Source organism: Malurus melanocephalus, unplaced genomic scaffold (assembly GCF_030028575.1).
Source record: "Malurus melanocephalus ecotype Western Australia unplaced genomic scaffold, MMel_1.1 scaffold_28, whole genome shotgun sequence".
NCBI classification, from domain to species: Eukaryota; Metazoa; Chordata; class Aves; order Passeriformes; family Maluridae; genus Malurus; species Malurus melanocephalus.
The window spans coordinates 2,016,981-2,037,316 of record NW_026623260.1 but is presented as its reverse complement, the minus strand read 5'-3'; the positions used below and the strand labels follow the sequence as shown (position 1 = coordinate 2,037,316).

Below are 20,336 nucleotides of genomic sequence, written 5' to 3'. Positions count from 1 at the left end.
GCTGAGCTGAGGGGCAAGCCAGCCCCAGGATGTGCTCAGCACAACCCTCATTKGGCAGAAGCAGTTGTGTCCAAGGAGATAACGGAGCACCTCCTCTGTGCCCCCTTTCAGGACATCACATCTGTCCACAGCTGGCAGAGCCAGCTTTATGGCAGAGATCTGCACTGCATACCACGATGTGCCTCGTGCCCTCGTGGCAGGGCCAGCAGCTCATACCCATGGGGCTGAATTYGGTATCCCAAACTGCCCTCCTCCACCTCCGCCCCAAGCCTGCCTTCCCTCYGTGCTGGCTGCACTGCCGTGCTGCTCTCGTGGAGAACTGTGCAAGCCTGGGGGATTGCTTGCTGCTGACTGAAACGATTTGTATGCTGAGTCATTTTTCCASTTTCTCATATCTTTCAAAAAAAATGCACTTTTTTTTTCACGTTTCATTTCAGCCCAGAGGCAAATATTTCTGGAATACTTGCCTTTCTCCAAGGTATTATGCTTTTTAATAATGTTGTCACCACACTTGACCTGTCCAATTCAGATGATATCTACACTTCCTTTCACAAATRCACACATCTCCAAGCAGTCATTTATTGTCAAATCTTGCCAGTTGATTCTCAGAAACAAATATCTGCAGAGCTGCATTACCAGTCTACATTTTTTCATAATGTAATGGGCTATGTTTAGCCTAGTTTAGCTAATTTCTAATTTAAATTAGAATTTTAAATTGCATTTTTCCCTCAAACTAATAATAAAGTTCCATTACAACTCAGTGTACATTTCTTCAGATGCTGTCAAACTCCCATAGTAATTTTCCTGCTACAGTTCACTGTGTGTAGAATTTAGACTTACCTACTATTGACTTGAAGTTTATCAGTGATCTCTTAGGTCTCAAATATCACTGAGCTTTTTAACCTTCTAAAAAGCCTTTTTTTTTTTCCTGTGCTACTTATTAAAATAAATAGCATCATTACTGAAGGAAGAGGTAGTTGCACTGCAAAGGTGCCGAGAGCTTTAGTGCAGTTTACAAAGCTGTTGAGAGATTTAGTGGCACTTTATAAAGGGCGGACGAGGACATGTAAGCACTGCTTCACCTCAGCACTCCTGTGCCCTAGCATGAGAATTTCTGGTGTGATCTTCATGTATCATTTCCACCAGAGGCTGATTCTGCCCCAGCCACCAGACCTGGGGTAAAAATGACTGTCCCACTGTTGCCTGATTCCTTTGCACTTTGCTAGACCCAGCAGCCTGGTGCCCTCATGGGGCAGAGTCCCTTGGAAAGAGCAGAGCCAGTCCCACAGCCCAGTATTCCATCCCAGCACAGTCCCACAGCCAAGCAGATGCTCTCCGTGGCTTTGAGGACAGCTTAGAGACAGGCAGAGAGCTCARTAATACTCACAACATGAATTTCTCCTTTCTCTTGCAGTCAATTTTGTTGTCAGCCTCAATCAAGCGGGAAGGAGATTCTCCAACAGCATCACCCCACTCTTCAGATGACATCCATCACTCAGACAGATACCAGGTAAGCAGGTGGATGCTGTTGCTGGTCTCAGCCTTAGGCAGGGAGCCAGTTCAGCCCAGTGCCCACTGCTSTCTGTGTGTGACAGCCTTGCTCTTGGCTATATATCACTGCCCCAGTTTTCGTGCCAGCATCATGGGAACAGGAGCACCTCACAGGACTGCAAAGGTGGGCTTTTGTCTGCAAAGTCCTCCCAGCTCTGACTAGAACCACTGTGGTATTTAAAAATGTTTTAAAATGCTTGTAGAGGTTTCTGTTGCATTATTTTCACCATTTTYATCTCATTTCCATGGCTAGGTTTGTCATTAACCACCCTGTGCCACTGCRATACTTTCAGAGAAGTGACTTTTTTACTTATGACTCTCACCCAAGACAGAAATGAGTTTGGACCATCCACAGCCATGCCAGCCTGTTTTATAAAACACTCTCTGCCCAGAGGCGCAGCAGGTCTTGACTTGGGTGATGCACTGAGTAAAACTTGAGGGAGATGGAGCAAGAAAAGAATAAAAGGGCAGCAGCACAAGTACAGCTGGGCTGGTTTTAAGTCTATCTGTATTTCTGGGGCAAGCTGGCACGCTTGATTCCAATACAGCACACATCCAAACTGTGGCTGAAAGCCTGTACTCAACCACTGGCTTCAAGTAGGCTCTGAAAGCTGCAGATAAATTCATGTTGGTCATCAGCACAGACCCAAGCGTGTGTCCACCTGCTGTGTGGACAGTCTGGGTGGGCTAAGGCTGTACCAGCATGGCAGATGCCCATCACCCTCTATACTGTGGTGCTCTGCAGCCATACCCTGTGCCCAGAATTAGGCAGGTACTCACCAGACACTTTGCACATGTCCAAGTCTGTGTTTGGACCTGCAGAGAGAGGCTGATGACCAATGCTGAGGCTCTTAAGTGGGCAGACCCAGTTACAACATGTTCCTGAAGATGGGTCCTGTTAATAGCAGATTCATACACTTGTTGCCCATTATTCCATCCTCTGTCCAATTTATTTGTTGTATTAGCAAGTGTGGATCATATTCCCATGTGGCTTTGAGTTATAACTTGGTGTCACATCACAGCCGCTTTACCCTCCCATGAACAATAAAACCTGGTGCAAAGTGAGAGAAGCAAAACTTGCAGAAGATRCAGAAATGCCTGTTTCAGGTAATCCTGCTCTCTTTCCTGCCTATTTATTTAGGYTAATAAATAATRTTMATTTCAAAAGGTTATGGAATAGACTTTTGCCATGGCCCCCTTTGTTGGAGAACCACCCTCCCTTCCCACTCCGCCAGACATCAGTCTCTCTGAAATTGGTGGCCCCTTGCAGCCCTCTGTTCCGGTACATTTTTATTATGTCATATTTGAAGACAAATACTCTTAGCAGAAGCCCCTCTGCATGCCGAGTCCAGCTACTCTCTAATGTGCTTTAAGTTTGTGAGCATATTTTATGGAGGGTTGCAGCCCTTAATGCAAATGTGTAATGGGWGTTTTAAGTCTGCACTGCAGGGACAAAACACCTCTGGGGCCTGATTTTCATTTACAGTGGTGTTGGCTGCATTATGCTGTGCTGGCAGTGTAAAGGGACCTCAGAGTGGGTGCCAGGGGTGTGTAAAGCCTCGGTGTATTCTTAATAAAGCCACAATATGAATGAGAATTGAGTCTGCCTGGCTTACCAAGGGAAAAGCTCAGGAAGCAGAGCAGAAGACTCTCATGGYGGTGACTTTAAGGGCCACAAAATTTAGCTTTCCATATGCAGAGGTGTGCTGGAATTATGAATGTCCCTTGTGCTCTATCTAACCATGATTGTACAGTGTATTAGTAACATGCTGGAAAGTGAGTTATTGGCATTTGGGTTTTCAGAATTCCTGTGGCTCAGTTTTCTTAGTCTTTGTGCTTATGTGCCATGGGGATCCTTAGGGAAGGAGATTTATGAATAGGAGTGGTATGGAAATGGGGCTGGCACAGCACTTGGGCTGCTTGCATTGCTCCCCATGCTGGGAGAGAGCTGCAGCAAAGGCMGTGGGGTGGCTCCTGGATGTGGGGAGGAGGGGTTCGCTTGCCTCCCTGCTAAGTCTGTTTGCTGGAGTTCGGTACATGGACACTGATCAGAGTGGAGTGGTGGCAGCAAATGGATTTGGTCAGTAGTCACTGCTCCTCTTAAATATAGTATGTGTTGTCAGACAGAGYTTTGAGTAAAAATAAAACCATTTTAGTTACATTTAGATAAAACTCTGAATACCCRGTGGAGAAATCAACAGCAAATTACAAGTGATACATCGTACTGCAAAGATGGCATTTCAGGCTTGGAGGGAGCCTGCAGAATATTTGTGACTGAATAGCAAAACTGAGAGCCTAAAATCCTTGTCCAAGGAAGGCTCACTGCCCTCCCTCCGAGGTCAGGTGAGCGTGCCTCCCAAAAGACAGYTCAATTCATTAAAAGGGTAAACCAAACAACTGGCAGCTTTGATTTTGTAAGTAACCACATGTATGAAAATCCGGCTGTGAGTTCAGTAAGGAGGCAGAGCTGGGATGTACAACGGTCAGGACTGTGCAAAGCTCACCAGCCTAAATTGTCGACTGCCCATCATCTTCTGGGGCMAGGAAACGTATCAGGGGGGTTTTGTTCTCCATCTGAAGAAGCGACAGACTGTCAGATGCCAGAGAGGAGACCAAAAACATAGCTTTGATTCCAGGAAACAAAGCCTGAGGAGCCTGCTGAGATGGGATTTGTGTGCATAGGAGCCTCTGCTGCCCAATTTGTAGTCCCCAGCTCTTGGGCTGGTCCGCTGAGGCCATCCTCCACCACAGCTGTGCTGCAGATATGGGAGAGAAATCCATGAGACAGCTTTGACCGCTCAGGTTTGCTGAAATGTGGAAAGGAGAGGGAGGAGAGAATGGAAAGTGCAGGCTCCACCTGTAGCCAAGGTGTCCCCATGGTAGGGACCATTCCTGGGTGTCAGAGCCCCAGAGCTGAGGTGGATGTCCAGCCTGGCCTGTGCAGATACCGTCAGTGGCCGGGAGGACAGGGCTCCAATTCCTGGGGTGCTGCTTCCCAGGGCTCCACTCTGTCAGCCAGGGCAGGCCCTGGGGGCTGCACGGGGGGCCAGGGCTGGATGGGGCCATTGGCCACCTGCCTTTGGTCTTGTTACCCCTGGACCCTGATTGGCCAAGACCCCTTGGGCCCCCTGTCCCTGATTGGGCAGAGAAAGTTGCCCTGGTGTCTGATTGGCCAGTTTGCCTTTGGGTTATTTTTGGGYCTGACCTCTAAAAGGCACTCAATTGCTATTGGACAAGGAAATTGCTTCCAAGTTGCACCCAGACTCTGAYTGGTCAACTGCCCCAGGGCAGCAACCTGCCTTTGGGGTCTGATTGGTCACGACCCCTTGCGGTCCAGCAAGTCCTGATTCCTGATTGACCAGGCACCCCATGGTCTCAGTAACCCCTGATTTCTGATTGGCCAGAAACCCCATGGTCTCAGTAACCCCTGATTTCTGATTGGCCAGAAACGCCAGGGTCTCAGTAACCCCTGATTTCTGATTGGCCAGAAACCCCAGGGGCTCAGCAACCCCTGATTTCTGATTGGCCAGAAACCCCAGGGGCTCAGTAACCCCTGATTTCTGATTGGCCAGAAACCCCAGGGTCTCAGTAACCCCTGATTCCTGATTGGCCGGCTCCCCGGGTTCCAGCCGCCCCGGGCTGTGATTGGCCGGGCTCGCCGGGCGCTGCCGCCCCCTGTTGGTTGTCATGGGAACTGCCTGGTGAACTCTCACCCGCGCGCCGCGGGTCACATGACCGGGGCCAAYATGGCGGCGGCCGCCGGGGGCTGATCGGCGGAGCCCGCCGGGCCGCGCGGCATCCACCCGCATCCCGGGCCCGTCGCCCGCTGCCCGCCCGCGGCGCCCGCGGCTATGCAGAGCGGCAAGAGGGGGCCCGGCGGCGGGGGCCGGGAGGAGGTGGGTGCTGCGGTGGGGGGGAGGCCCGCGGACGGTGCGTTGTCCCGGGGATGCGCGGGGTGCGGGGGGCCCGGGCCGGGCCTTGTGTACCGGCGGAGGGTGAGTTGTTTACACCGCACCCTGACGTTTCTCCGCTCTTGTCTTTCCTCTGCAGACCTTCCTGCGGGTGCGAGCGAACCGGCAGACCCGGCTGAACGGTGAGTGTGGCCCCCACCGCGCCTACCCCTCCAGAGAAGTTTCCAGAGTTGGGCCGAGTTATGTGACTCCCCCTACACTCCCACACCGCAGGCTGGCAGCCGCCACCAGCCTCGCTGGTCCCTCGACGTTCCGGGCAGGGGTCTGAGGCCCTCCACACTCTCGCCCGGCTTCCCAGGGAAGCAGTTCCCACCTCCTGGATCCCCCCAGCCGGTGTAAAGCAGGCCCCRAAACCCGTGTTTTCTGTTTGGGGCCCCGCTGCTGAGCTTTCACAGCTCACATGGCTGAATCTTGCAGTAAACTTTCAGGAAGCCTGAGCGTCATCTGACGTCATGGTTTGTTTTGTTTGGATTTTTTTTCTCTCAAACCCACAGATGCTGGTGTGGTATTTCTATTCATGTATCTCTGGGTGCTCCTAACAAGTAAACAACTATTTCTAGTGGAAAGAGGCCTGGTGTTTAAAAAAACCAAACCAGAGGTCACTTTATTTCAGAGAGAGGAAGCCCATCTCTGTGGTTTGAAATTGGCAAGAAAASCTGAAAGAAAGCTTCTTTTACTAGAGCTGAAGAAGTTGAAATTTTTCTAACAGTTCAGAGGTCAGAATTTACCATGTACACAGGTTCTATCATAGTCACAATGTTCTATCATCTGGTTTTGTATTGCTTGTAGTTACGTTAGTATGTAACATTTAGTCAGAATTTGGTTATTCAGGCTATTAGGAGTGTCAGGAAAATTAATCCACAAACACCGGAGGTCTATGTCCAAAAAGCAGACAGGTGTCCTGCAATTTTATTCAAATAAAGGGAGAGAGTCCACTGAGGCACACGCCCGCAGGGTTTTCTCTCTCAGGATTTTGGAGGATGCAGCCCCCTTTTATCCTAAATTCCTGGCCATAAGTTGCTGTCTTCCTTTCTCCGTTGGCTGAGGTACTAGGAAGATACATCCTTCCCGAACCGCCTACCACATATTGCCCCTTAAACCTGTCATTTTACCCCAAAGTTCCAGTGCAGACCCACTTTTCTTGTTTCAGGAGTCAGGCAGTCTGGACTCTGTAGCAAACTTGCTGTTTGCAGTTAGGAGAGATATACAGACTCATTTCCAAGACGTTAACACCATACCCTCACCCATGGAATTGTTTGTAAAGACTTAAGCACACATATTCCCTATCAGGACACTCATTAATCTCAGGCTAGTTCAAGATAACACCTCTGATGTTGTGCTGATGGAGTTTATTTAGAAGAAGATMTACTTGAGCAAAAGAGCAAAATTCTTTAGAGTGTGCTGATAGCAAAACAGTTTGCTTGAATTTGAAGCCCTCCATGTTTAGCGTAGTCTTACACAAATAGAAGCTYCTGACCCAGAATTTTGATAAGTTAGACATAGCTGAATTCAGAGCTAGCTTCGGGWTTTTTTAAATATCAACCCAGAGGGCAAAAAAACTGCAAACTCTTGAAAGTCTGTTAAGTCATACAACAAAGAAATTAGTTGCCTTGCATCCATTACAGRTAACTACTGGTGGGTGCTCACTCTGCACTCCCAAGATGAGTGCACAGTGTTGACAGGCGGACACAGAGACTTCACATGGCTCAGGTACACCGAGGTGCTGCTCTGTGGTGACTTGTTTTGTATGACAGAGGTCTCTGGACTCAAGGATGTCAAACTGTTCCTTTATCACAGTTGGATAGCCATCTACGGGCTAAATTCCCCCCTTCAACCTTTTTTCAKGCCAACAATGTGCAGTCACCTTATTTTAAATATTTTTTTAAAGTCTGAGCCAGAYCTGACAGATTCTTGGTTTTGTGGAATCCTTCAGTATGAGAGGAAGCTCTTGACGAGAGCATGCTCTGCWGAACTGGCTCAGCAGTGCTTTGTGKTTTTGTCTCTGACCCAAAGCAGGGCTGAGGCACAGTCTGGGTAGACTGTGATCTCTCTTGGGAACTCCTCTTGGCCCTTCTTGTTGGATGTTTTTGTCAATGTGGGCTCATCTAAAGGGAGGTAGGTAGTTTTGTACAGCATTTGCATTGTTTTTGGTGTTTCTGCTTTTTTTGTATGTACCTTTTGGGGTACAGCCGTATTCCAAATGAAAGAATATATATACTGCCCTGATCATGCTGGGGTTTCCTGTCCATTCTCTTCTTCACCCTAAGATTAAGAGGGCCCAGAKTTAGGGAGCTGGATGCAGAAATTCAGGTGAAGTGTTTTAGGTCCCAAAGAAGGYCAGATTTATCAGAACTGGTTCAATTTGACCTTAGCTTTTTGTGACTGATTACTGCTGTTCCCAGAACATACCTGTAGTGATGCCTGGTCCAGTCTGCACCCAGCCAAATAGCTGGAAGGGTTCTACTGCTCCTTTCTCTGCAGGTGTCTTTACATTCATACTTCTGAACTTTGCCTGCTTTCTTGTTTCTTCCTTCACATTGGTTAGCATTAAAATAACTTTGTGATATTCGTAAGCTTTGCCACATTATTGTTGAAGATTTATTTAAGCAGTATTGCTTTAGATGGAGAACACCRGAGTGCTTTAAGGAAAAAAACCTCTCATTTGTTTATATCTCGTATTTTAATGAGCTTCTAATCAATCATGCAACTTTAGTTTCCCAGTCTTGATTATTTTACACTAATAGAAGTTGTGTAGGATTTGTCCAAAGACAGCTGGCTCTTTGTTTCATACTCTTACCAACACACTGCAGAAACTTTGGATATAGCAAATGCAGTCAGTCAAAGAAAAATCTGCTTCATTTGTTTTATTGTGTTTTACATGTACTTTTCAATATTGTTGTAACCAGTTTATCTTGGTACTTCTGTCACACTTTTACCAGCTAAGTTCTAGAAGCACTTCAGGAAACTCCTCCCATAAAAAGTGCCCACAGTGTTTACTCTTCTTCTACATTGTCCTTGACCCAAATCTCAGCTGCCCAGGTAGTTTGTGCCTCAGTCTTGTTTGGACCTTGATATTTTCCATCCTGCTGTGCTCATTCAGGAATGTGCAAAAGGAGCTAAGGGAAGAGAAGGTGGAAAAGGAAATGCCTTCTGTGAGCTGTGGTTGGCCTGGCCACCACACAGTTAGGTCCTGATAGTTACATGGTTCACACAGACCTGACTGGCTAGACTTTTAACTCTGTAAGTCAAACCTGTAACTTAAATTGAGCTGTAAGTAAGGCAAATGCATTTTCAAGCTCTGAGCAGGAGATTAATGTTCTGTCTGTTAGGCTCTTGGTTGAGTGTTTATATCCCAACTTCCCTATTAACCTCAGTGAGTTAATCCTGTGCCTCTCACCTGTGCTAAACTCTTTCCAGAGGTTGTTGTCCTTGTGAACCTAGGAGTACGAGGTGCTGATTCCTGATGAACCCATGTGACAAAGAAGGCATTTCTTTCATTTACCTTATTTCCAGTGGTGCCAGACAGGAGRCTTCAAGCCACCCTATAAATCAATGCTTGTGGAGTTTAGCAGTGTAGATCAGGTTAGGTAGTCATTCAAAATTAGAGGCACAAAGTTATGGGTTAGTATATCAGAACACAGGTTCGGCAGGTTCAGTAGGTGCCAACCTCAGAGAATAGTGTCAGATTGAAGATTGCTGAAAATCATGTGTGGAACTTGGGCCGTGCAAATCTGAAAGCCACACTGAGACCCTTTTGTGAATCTGGCCCTTACTGTTCTCTCTCAGGCAGAGCAGCAGCAAATGGTACTTAAGGTCTGAAACAGATTCCTTCTTGCCCATCTGTTTTCTTTCTTTTGCTTATTCTTGACATGTTTTTTTGTGCTCTGCCACTGCTGCCTTTGTTCCCTTGCATCAGATGCTCTGGATGAGTTGATCATCCACAAAAGCTTTTTGTGATAGGTTAACAAAAGTAGATATAACCACTCCTCAGGACTCCTCTAGTAGATTTGCAGAGAGCAGGTGCTAGCTCTTGTGCTTGAATACCTTTAATTCAAATTTAGGGTTATTTCCAAAGTTGGCATTCTCAGGTGAGCTGTGAAATAGGTCCTTACAAAGCTCCTTTTGCACCTCCCTGAGAAGCTGATTCCAGCTTTGATGGTGACCTTAAGCCTGTCCCTCAAAATAGGCCATGCAATTTGTTGAAGCACCACCACCACCATGTCCTGTGCTTTTGTAGCTGATGAGYGGGGGAGGAGTAAAGCCTGAGTGATTTTCACTGGAAAGGAGACAAAAATGTTTCCACTTAATTTGATTGGCCTGCCATTGCAGGAGCTGCTAATGATGTCTGCATAGGACTCAGGGGACCACTCAAACTGGTGGAGGGAATCATAAGAGATATTGCTAGTAACTTAATCATGTCCTTTGATTCTGCSGGAGAGGTTGGTGCAATGTCCACTGCTAGATGCTATGTAAGAGCACTTCTGAGGTAATTAGTGTCCTGTCCTGAAGGTGAATTTTTGCTTGGGGAGGGACAAAAACTAAATCCATTAGCTTTTCTCACAGGAAGTTTTGCTGGACTAGAGAGTAACATGATCTTTAGGCATTAATAAGGTTCACCCTTGATGGAGGGAGCCCATTGTTAGAAAAGATCCTTGGTCTCTTCTGCCAATAAGGCAGCAGTGGTGGGTTGGCTCCTCTCTGCACTTGTGGGAAGGCAGGGACCAGTGTGCCCTCAGCAGCAGAGGCTTTGTCAAGTGCAGTTTGGCTCCTTTTCTAGTGCAGGCAGCCTTTCACCTCGCACAGCCCTGTATTGGTGACTACAATACTACATATCAGGGAAGGAAGAATGTATAATTCCATTATACAGCACAGATCCTAGGTTAAGTTGGAGACCATAACTGAGATCCCCAGCCCTTGCAGAGGGTTCCAGTTCTTGCTCACCTCTGTGTGATATTTTCCCATTCATGTGCTGTGGTGCCTTAAACTCCCTGGGTGCCTGATGGTTTCGTGTAATCTGAAGGAGAACATGCACTTGGAGCAGGAGCAGCGTATAGGGTAATGTACATCTTTAAAAGTGAGGCCTTGGAGGTGCTGGAAGCTCTCTAATAGCCTAATAATAATTATTAATGCTAATAAAAATTAGTGAACCTCTCACCTCCTGGCAGAAGGTTGGAATAATAACTATGGAGTCTTTGTTCAGTTGGAGGTAAGAATGGGTCAGGCTTGTGCAAAAACCTCCTTCGCTGAGTTCTGCCTTCTTTGTACATCCAGTCCTCAACTGCCTGCATTTTTATCTTCCTGAATTACGGGAGGGAAGGACTTTCTTTTTTTCCCTACTTGCGACAGGAGCAAGGGGGAGAGGGATTAGTGAGCTAATTAGAAATGATCGCATCTATCAACACTAATTAGCCATCCTGCGGTCTCACTTGCGTGTTCTTTTGAGCTGCTCCCCTTCGGGACAGCGCCACAATCAGCCCCTGCCTTTGGGGCCGCTCCGTCCCTGCCGCGCTGATTGGAAGTGATGGCCGGGCTGCGTGTGTCGGGCGGGGACAGCGCCGCTCGGATGTGCTTTCCTGGCTGYTCCCTTTCCATTCCTTCTGTCACCAGGGGCACCCTTGGCCTCTATGGGCACAGTGCTGCCGCTGCTGATGACCAGCAGAATGAAAATCGCAGGGGGATTTGTTTTCAACACCTCTTTCCTCCAGTGGCTTTTTTACTTGTGGCACCGCAACTCAAGGGGCTGCTTCACTGCGGAGCTAAATGAGCCAAGATAGGGGCTGGCTGCTGGGTCTGGTGTAGAGCTGGAGCAGAGTGAGGTTCTATTCCCAGCTCTGCACTAACATTTCAGCAGCAGATCAGGTGCTTGTTCTGGGCAAAATGGTCCCAAGAATTTATCAGTAGAAGACCTAAAATAAGATGTTTTCCTTTTGTCACTGCTGCTGTGCATGGACAGGAGGATGGCAGTAAAAAACCCCTAAATATACTAGAAGATTCACCAGGCAGACTGCTTTAGCTGAATTGTTTGGCCACGGGGAGTCCTACCAGAATAATTAAACTGCTCCTTTCCTTYGTTTCCCTGTTAAAAACATGATGAGGTGAGAGAAATTTGTGTCTGCAGTCAGGTTAGAGAATGCTTTGTTTCTGTTCTCCAATCAGTTGGGTATTTGCTTTAGAATGCTCAAGTTGTGTCTGATTCCATACTCCTTTCCTATTTTGTGCTGGCTCTACAGAGCTAGTGAGGCAAGGAAAGAGCGTCCTAAACTTGCATGAAAGAGCCATGCTGTAGGATATAGGTATGCACTAAACCAGAACTTCACAAGCCCCTTGTGCACTAAAATACAAGCTAGAAAGAGCGTGGCTTAACTGCCTAAAAGAGAGGGCTGTGGAGCTGTCAGTGTGGCGTACCCAAGCTGGAGCTTGAGCAAATAAAATTTAGACAAATGATAAAAGCTCTGTGTGKTAACGTGAGAGTCTGTGTTGTTCAAAGTGCCAGATATCAAAAACATTCTTGTTTTGGTCTCAAGTTGCTGTTTCTTATTCTAGGAACATCACATTTATAGAATCCTTTCCAAGATGTGAGGAGTAGAGATTTATTTTTCAGGGAGTTTTCCCACGTATATATCTCAGTGAGGAAAAGACAATGCCCAGGGAATAATTTGAAGCTTTCTGAGTGCTGGAGCATGAGGAAATATTTGAGATGATGAATACTGCTAGTTCCAGASTGTGGAAAAGTATATGCTAACCCAGAGAGTCCTGAGTCCAGGGAAGCCAACAAGAAAGTGTTGAAAGAGGCCTTTCAGGTCTGTGTCAATGTGTTCAGCTGAAACTTTATAATTCACTTGATGTGTGTGCTCTAAACTGATGCGCTTTAGAAAACAATTGACGGAAACTTTCGTGTACAGTGGTCCTTCTCATCCTGGCATTCCAGCAGCTTTCTCTGACTCGTTGGCTGCRGGGAGCTGTTGATCCCACGGTGTTCAGGCATGAAGGCTTTCAGAGCATGCTGCAGTGCTCACAATGTCAGTAACGATTTCTGGCTAACACAGCTTTTTGGTGGTGTCATCTCTCATTATCACATGGGCTTTCCTTGGGCTTTTTCTTGTCTCTCATTCAGAATTTTGACCTTCCTTATTAATTAAACAGTGACTTTCCTGCAGCCAGTGATTGAGTTATTCAGTAATACCTGCCTAAAGCCATCATAATAAAAGGCAGAAGTTCTTTTTAATGCAAATGATTTGGTTCCAGATGTTTTGATCGCATTAAATGATGGCTCAAATTAACCAGCTATTGGATTAAGCAACAGGCTACCTTGGCTGCTTTTTCTAATCAGTGTGATTCCTAACTAACATGTTTGTTTCCCAGAGCATATCCTCAAGAAGGCAGTGTATCCTCCAGTTTTCATGAAATAAAAACAAYAGAGAGCCAGAAGCTATCTAGCATGGGTGCTGTGTTTTTCACAGCAAATATCTTTCCTTTCCATGACTGTTACCTGCTACCAAGATGGTGCTCTGAGTTGTTTGTGGTGTTCTGGGAAGGAATTTTTCAGGGTGTASAGGAGGCTCTGTGGTTCTAGAAATGATTGTTAAATACCTTGTCCAAGGCTATCTGGTGCTACATCACCCTTCTACATTCTAAGCRAGTTCTTGTAGAGGGAATAGATGTATTACTGGAATGGCCTCGGACTTAAAAGGCAAAATCCAAAACAGGATACAGTGGCTTGATCGCTCAACTTTGGAAACAATTTCAGGTTTTCAAGGGAAGGTTTTTAACCATTTTTATATCATGGGATGTGCAGCAGATATTCCCTCTCCTAATTGTTWAATTGTGAATAGCTGCCTCTTTAGAATCAGAGTGCTCAGCTACAGGTTACAGATTTTCTCTGAAAAATGTCAAGTAACAGTCTCTGTACTGTTTATAGAGGTCAAAATAGGGAGTTGCAATGGGATTTTCTGGTGTGAAATCTTACCATTTCTGCCAAGGGTTTATTATTTGGACCTGAGCAATAAAGACTGGATCTACAAACTTGACATGTCTTCCTTTTTTGTTTGTTTTCTTTCCCTGGTTTCTCCATGCAGCTCGGATTGGAAAAATGAAACGGAGGAAGCAAGACGAAGGGCAGGTATGTCCCCTCTGCAGCCGACCTCTGTCAGGATCCGAGGAGGAGATGAGTAGGCATGTGGAACAATGCCTTGCAAAGGTAGAGGCGCAGCAGGATCACCAGCTGCCATTCCCTTCTCCCTACTCCCAGCTTTGTCTGCAGTTGACCTAATGTGGGGCAAAAACTAACGTTGCTGAGCTTGCAGGCAATGCTAACTGTCTCCCTAAGATCTGTAGTCACTTCTCTTTGTCTGGGAAGATGGATTCTTCTGGATTTTTCTGCTGTGTTGCATTAGTAACCTTTTTACTTCATGCACCCTTTCGCTGCTGCAGAAGTCTAAACCCTTTCACTGTCACAGAAGTCTAAATTATAGATTATAAAGATAGAGCTATTGARGTTTATGAAGTCTTTTGTAGGACTTCAAGCATCCTGTATAGCACATGAAGAAGAGTTCTTTCTTCCCTGTGCCTTTGACACCATTAGAATTATTGTTTGTTGGGTTCTTTTGTAACAGACTGGGATTTGTAAAAGTTGCATGACCATCTTACTCCCAGCAGTGCATTTAAGCAGAACCGTTCTCTTGCTGTTCATCCCAAAGACAGCAAGAAAGAAAGAAAAACTAGCCCTGGGGGAAGGATAGAGTTGTGTCATAGGGCTTTTTGTTCATGTTTCTCAAAAMGAGCCTTCAGTGGAGGACTTGTTGCCCCAAGAAGTGCATCATGTAAAGAGAGGTGTATTTTGATGAGTATGTCCCAAAAATATGTTACAAGAGAGCACTCCTTATAGGGGTCAGAGGAATCTGTGGTATCATGTTCTTCCACGGTAGAGGAATTTTGCATGTAAGACAGGGGTGTGCACGTTGAAATGAACACCAGCATTGTTGYAGGGAACAGACCTTAAATTTCCTTGTGTAAAAATATGAAACTTGCAACCTGTTTTGATCTTAAAGTTGTGAAGTTCTTCCAGCACCTCTTTATTTCTAGTTCAGGTCAGTAAGAACAGGGGCAGGAATAGAGCCTGSAGTACCCTCCATACTTAGGTGCCCTGGGAACAGTCCAGTTTTTCTTCCCCGTCCCACCATGAGTTATGAACCCCAAAGAGCTATTTCSTGCATCTCAACACTGCCCCTGCTTTACCCCATGCAGAGAGAAGGTTCATGCATGACTGAGGATGATTCTGTGGATATCGAGAACGAGAAYGGGAACCGTTTTGAAGAGTACGAGTGGTGCGGACAGAAGAGGATACGGGCTACTACTCTCCTGGAGGGAGGATTTCGAGGTACGCCAGTGTTTTGGGGACACTTGTAAACCATTCTGCTTTGGAAGTTGATCATTACCTGGCTTTAGAGGGACATGGGGATTTCCCTTCTACAGAAGGCAGAACCATTGGCCTTTGCCAGAAYGTAAAGTGATTGCAGTTTTTTGTCCCTCTTGAGTGATGAGAGTCAAAATTTGTGTAAATCTTGAAGAAAGCATGGGGTTATTTCCTTCTCAGGAAATGTGGCTGAAGAGGGAATGGGTAGATCGTTTGACGAAAATAGCATTTTATATCTCACACATAGTAAGAAATACATGGCAATATGTGAAGAGAGGGAAATAGAAATGAAATTGTAAAAATTCCCAGCCTGGAGTGACGAAAGCTGGTGTATCAGCCTCTGGTGATGTATTGGAGGTGACAGCTAAGTCGCTTTAGCACCTGCATAAAATATTAAAGGGCCAGTTGTGCATTTATCACTCCATCCCTTTTAAGGTTGATAAATGAGAATCCAGGAACCTGCTCTGCACCTCCAGCACTGCAAGCCCTTAGGGCTCTCAGACAAACACATTTTATTTTTCCTCCTTCTTTTGCRCCTTCCCCAGTGACGGGGAAATCAGTTACCAAGGAGAGAGTGAGTTATGGCAAAATTTGACCTCTCGTGAGCTTTATTGGTGAATGTAATTTTAGCTAGAAACCTGGCCCCTTTCTTACATTCAGCCCTTTGGCCTTAAAGAGGAGGATTTACTAAACTGTTCGTTGGCATGAACCTCAGGCACTCACAAGAGTCTCTTGCAAGCAGTCCACATAGTGCATGTTTAATGAGAGGAGGAATGCTGGCTCCCTTCRTTCAATAAAGAGGATGGGATGTGATCTCTTCCTATATCAGCTTGGATTTTAATTTAAAATATCTCAAGGGAAGGGCTACTGCATAAGGGAGTTGGACTTTAAAGCCAGCCATGTGCTCAGCTAAAACCAGGCACTCCTGATCTGCTCTTGCCTTCCTTTGAAATTAAATTGTAGCTGGGGTTATAGCAGTGCAGATGATCAGGAGCACAGAGGTGAAGGAGCAGTGTCTTTGGACTTTACAGGACTCGCAGTGAAGGTCACGCTGTTGCATCCTGTGTCAGTAGCTAACTTTTTTTGTAGCTGCATGGAGAGTTGTGTTTGTGCATGATTCCAGGTGGAGGCCTGATGAGACTATGCAGGATCTTAGACTGTGTTTATGTAATAAAGACACTACAGTCCATAGCAGGGAAGCATGACATGTCTGTGTGTCTCTGTTGTTGTCACTGTTAGTCCTGATTAGAAAAAGCYGTTCAGTTAATTTTGTCCCTTTTTTATGCATGAGTAGTTTCTTCCTTCACCCCCACCAAACAACTGCAGTTGAGGAGAGCACAGTCTTCCACTTCCTTTGGTGTGGACATCGTGCTGTCTTCACCTTATTAATGTTCCTAGTTGGTTCTGAGTTTATGCAYTGAAGTGTGATCTGAGCCTTCCACATTGCTTCAGTCATATGGAGAACCTCTTTCAAATGAGGCTTCAGGAGGACAGAATGCATGTAAATTATCTTGTTAGGCTGGGTAGATATAAAGTACTTGTTTTTTGTTGCATCGTGTCCATTATTTTAAGGAATTCTCAACTGTATTAGTTGTTGTTGTGTAGATCACCTGCTTTCCTGCACCAGARCTTAGACAGGTTCTGGCATCAGTCAGTGCTGCAACCTCTGCCAGGTGGCTGCACACACATGAACAGATACTTCTGCAGTTCATTCATACTTAGAGACAGCCTTGCTTCTGTCTGGAAGTATGGTGTCTGTCTCTCCTTTCCTTTTTGAGACTTTTGTGACWTCTTTAAGAATTATGTGGACAGATCCAGGAAAAGATTGGAAGTCCAGTAGAAAAGCAGAATACAACTACAAGCAGTTCTAAAACGCTCCATAATCACCCTGCTGACAAAGCTTTTGGGTCAGACTCCTTCCCTTCATGGTGCTGGATGAAAGCTGTCTGTAKATCAACTCACAAGCACAGGAACCTCCCTGTAGCATTTGTAGTGAGAAACATCCTCCCTGTGCAGCTTTTTATGGCAGAACCACTGCTGAAGAAGGGTCTCCTGATACCTGAGCAGCTGGCAGGTCTAGACCTGGCCTTCCTCCTCTGGAGCACACCTTTGCTGGCAGCTGGATTCAACAGCTGCCATGCTTCTCTAGATAAGCATCCTCTTCCCTAAACGGGAATTTTTTCCTACCAACTTTCTACCTCATATTTTGGGATAACCAGACAATATGTACAGGGTACGCACCTATTTCTGCAAGAAGTTGTTGTAAAATGTGCAAAGCTGAAGCAAAGTTGAAGTGATCTTCAATAGCCGGCTGATTGCATTTATTTTTAATTAAGTTACACTTTTTCATGCTCTCTTTTGTGGCTCTCCTGTTGTCTCAGACTGCTGGCATTCACAGGTCTCCATCACTCAGTCACTATGGGCGCTYTCAGGTAACCTTAAGGTGACTGTCTTTCTTCTTTTTTGCTGCCAGTGTTGGCTCTTGCCAGACAGAATTCTTAATTTACAGCCCTGAAGCACAGCACAACGTTCTGTAGATGCTTTCTAATGCTTAAAACTGCTTTGTCTGGAGTTGGCAAGGCCCTCGTTAACCCCTGTCACCTGAGGCTTTGCATTTGGCTGTGTTCCCTTTGCTGAGAAGTAGCAGCGATGTGGAAATCAAAGGTCTTTTATAATGCCAGACAGCCTTTGCCAGGCTACAGGGATGTCACCAATGTCTAAAGAGATGACATGGGGAAATACATAAAACCGGAGGGGAAAATAGATGGCCATGTGTCTCATTAATTTCAGTTTTAATGGTGTGTTGCTTTGAGAAGATGTCACAGCTGGGTGAAGGGGGAGTAGGACACTGTGGCCAGCGTGTGTTGCACATAAGTTCATTGGGCAGCATTACAGCAGTGACTCAAACTTAACACAAGTCCTGGCTTCTTTTTATCATTTTTGGTTAGTGGACAAGGTTCACAGCACTCTCAACATGAGGAAAATTCTTTGCCAATTATGTGGAAAATCCTGACAGATTCCCAGTTGGAGTAAGGTTGAGAGACCTTGGGGTTTTTCTTCTTARAAACAGAAACATCAGGGAAATGAACAGCCCTGTTTGGATTTTCTGGAAGATGGTCTAAAACCTGGGGGCATTCACAGGTTGAAACTCTCACTTTTAAAGTTCCTAGTCCTGCTTCCAAAGCACTTGCAAGGAAAACTTGCTTTTCTGACTTGAGGAGCTGTCTTTAAAGCTGGAGATTCTTTGTCTTCTCTCGGTGTTACAGCTGCAAACCCCCAGTCAGGTCTAGTGCAGCAGAGCCAAAGCAYACCTGTTTGGCTGCCACAGCTTGGCATACCTGAGGCAGCAGCTACAAAAAACAGGCTGTAGCAGCAAGAAGGACTATAACATAACTGGGAAGTGCAGGGATTGGTGTATTGTCTCTGAACTGTTGGGTTTGGTGAAGGATTTCAGTCAGGAAATGTTTAATACTTCTAGCTGTCCTTCCAGCTTCTTAAAATATCATTTCGTGTCACTCACTTTGCTTTCCAAAACTGGAGGGATGCAGYTTGTAAATGAAGATTATTGGCAATTATATAGGCTTTGGAACCACTTTGTTTCAGCAGAGGTCCTGYTTGAAGTAAGGGTTTATAGGAGAGTTAGTGGTTCTGTTGGGSGTAGGTGCACAAGAATACCAGCATGAAATACCAAGCTCTGTTTAAATCAAGCTTGTACTTCAAAGTGAAAAACTATACTGACAAAATAATCAAATATTCCCCTGCCTCAGTACAGTGTCATAAGACTAAAATTTCTCTTGAAATACCTGAACATTCAGTAACTATCTCTCCCCACGTCTCTGAATCATCCCTCTCCAAAGTTCTTTGTTGCACGGGATTATTTCATGCCATCTTTAATGAGTTACTGTGTTTAGGATGCCAACAAGGCTTCACAAGTGAAAGCGTCAAGTGGCTTCCTCTCTGATGTGGGGTTTGTTGGGTTTTTTAATGCTCAACATATTTRCAGCAATTCTTGTATTCCAGTCCAGAATGGATGCCCGTTACCCTCAGTGTTTACACTGTAAGGTTATCCCTTTAAAGAATTCCTGAGGGAAGTTCAAAAGGTTTTTTTTTTTCCTTTGAAAGATTCAGTGTCTCTTTTTGTGTGTATGTTTCTTACTTGAAAGAAGGGAAGGGAGGGGGGAAGTGGAAAAAAAGTGCTTTATCTGAAAAGAATCACATCAGCTTCACACTGATAGAAGCTGCTGTCATCTCTTAAACGGCTTAGCACAGTCAAAAGGCAAGAGGACTTAAAACAGTGTCTTACACAGGGATCGATGGGTGGAACACATAACTGGTAACTGCAAAAAAAAAAAAAAGCAGCTCGGGGGGAGAGATAACGGTAATGATTGCATTGAGGGAAGCTTGAGGGAGGCTTGTTCTTTGTAACACAGCTTCAAAGGTGTCTGGACTGGTGCCTAAGCAAACTGTCCTGTGAAGTTGCTGCCTCTGTAGGTCTAGGGAAGGCGGAGGGGGGTGGGGGATGCTTGCACCCTTCTGTTTCTTAACAGATGGGACAAAGATTAGTAAATGCCAGGTTAGCGGCTCCCTTCTGCTGTGTGGGATTTGAGGAGCGGATTTTGTCACTTGGTCTCTTTCAGTCGGTTGAGGGAGGCAGCTCGTCCGGCAGAGGGGAAGGAGGAGAGCAGGGCTGGGGCGGTTGGGGAGCTGGGTGTGGGGCGGGATGTCAGTTTATCGATCGCACCTCAGTCAGGAGAGCTGCGGGCGCACTGCTCTGAGCACGAGCGGCAGCGTGCTTAATGTGATTGAAAGGCAGTTAAAATGGCGGTGACCTTTTCAGGGGGAATTAGATTGCCTGCCAAGAGTGGTTAGAGGGAGTGATAACGCCAGCTTGAGGAAGCTGTCCAGTCTGCTTCAAAGGGAGAGAGACAGGGAAAGCAAGCTGGCAGCAAGTACCATTTAAGGCACGAACCGTGCGGTCTGATAGAACAGAGATTGCTGTCCTCTTTAGATATGAAAGAACTAAAGAATTGTAGCTAAGTTCTCTCCACCCGCCCTGTCCTCCTCTTCTCCCCTCCAGTTCCTCCACCGAAAAGCCTTCCTCTATGTGCAGGAGCAAGCTAGTCACCACTGCTCTTCTGGGTTGCTTTTGCTTCAGCAGATCAGTTGCATCAAAAATAACACAGAAGAGAGAAAGACTTTGAAAATGTTAAAATGGCAAGCAGGGCATTTTCAGGGAAGGATACTTTCTAAGAAAGATCAACATGACAAGGATCTGTCTGATAGATTGTGATACTCTTGAAGAAGGAGAAACACACAGGGATTGCTTAACTCTGAAGTTTCTCTTTATTTTTCTGATATTTCTTTTTATTTCTTCATGCTGCCTCCTCCCAAGCTAGCAAAGG

At 45.8% G+C, this 20,336-nt stretch overlaps 2 protein-coding genes across 3 annotated transcripts in view; both read left to right on the top strand.

Annotated features, from left to right (window-relative positions):
• Positions 1-5,321, top strand: part of LOC130589253 (E3 ubiquitin-protein ligase Rnf220-like) — a 155,334-nt gene extending 150,013 nt beyond the window's left edge. Inside the window, exons 4-5 of the mRNA XM_057390516.1 lie at positions 1,415-1,510; positions 5,181-5,321. Of these exons, the coding sequence (XP_057246499.1) occupies positions 1,415-1,510; positions 5,181-5,321 (237 nt within the window). The remainder of the gene's footprint in view (positions 1-1,414; positions 1,511-5,180) is intronic.
• The window catches only part of LOC130589311 (E3 ubiquitin-protein ligase RNF220), a 55,943-nt gene continuing 40,898 nt past the window's right edge, over positions 5,292-20,336 (top strand). The window contains exons 1-4 of one of the 2 annotated variants that reach the window (XM_057390613.1): positions 5,292-5,447; positions 5,602-5,644; positions 13,598-13,641; positions 14,766-14,898. In XM_057390613.1, the coding sequence (XP_057246596.1) occupies positions 5,403-5,447; positions 5,602-5,644; positions 13,598-13,641; positions 14,766-14,898 (265 nt within the window). In that variant the 5' untranslated portion in view covers positions 5,292-5,402. Of the gene's footprint in view, positions 5,448-5,601; positions 5,645-13,597; positions 13,720-14,765; positions 14,899-20,336 lie in introns of both variants that reach the window. The other variant, XM_057390612.1, reaches the window with a different exon arrangement.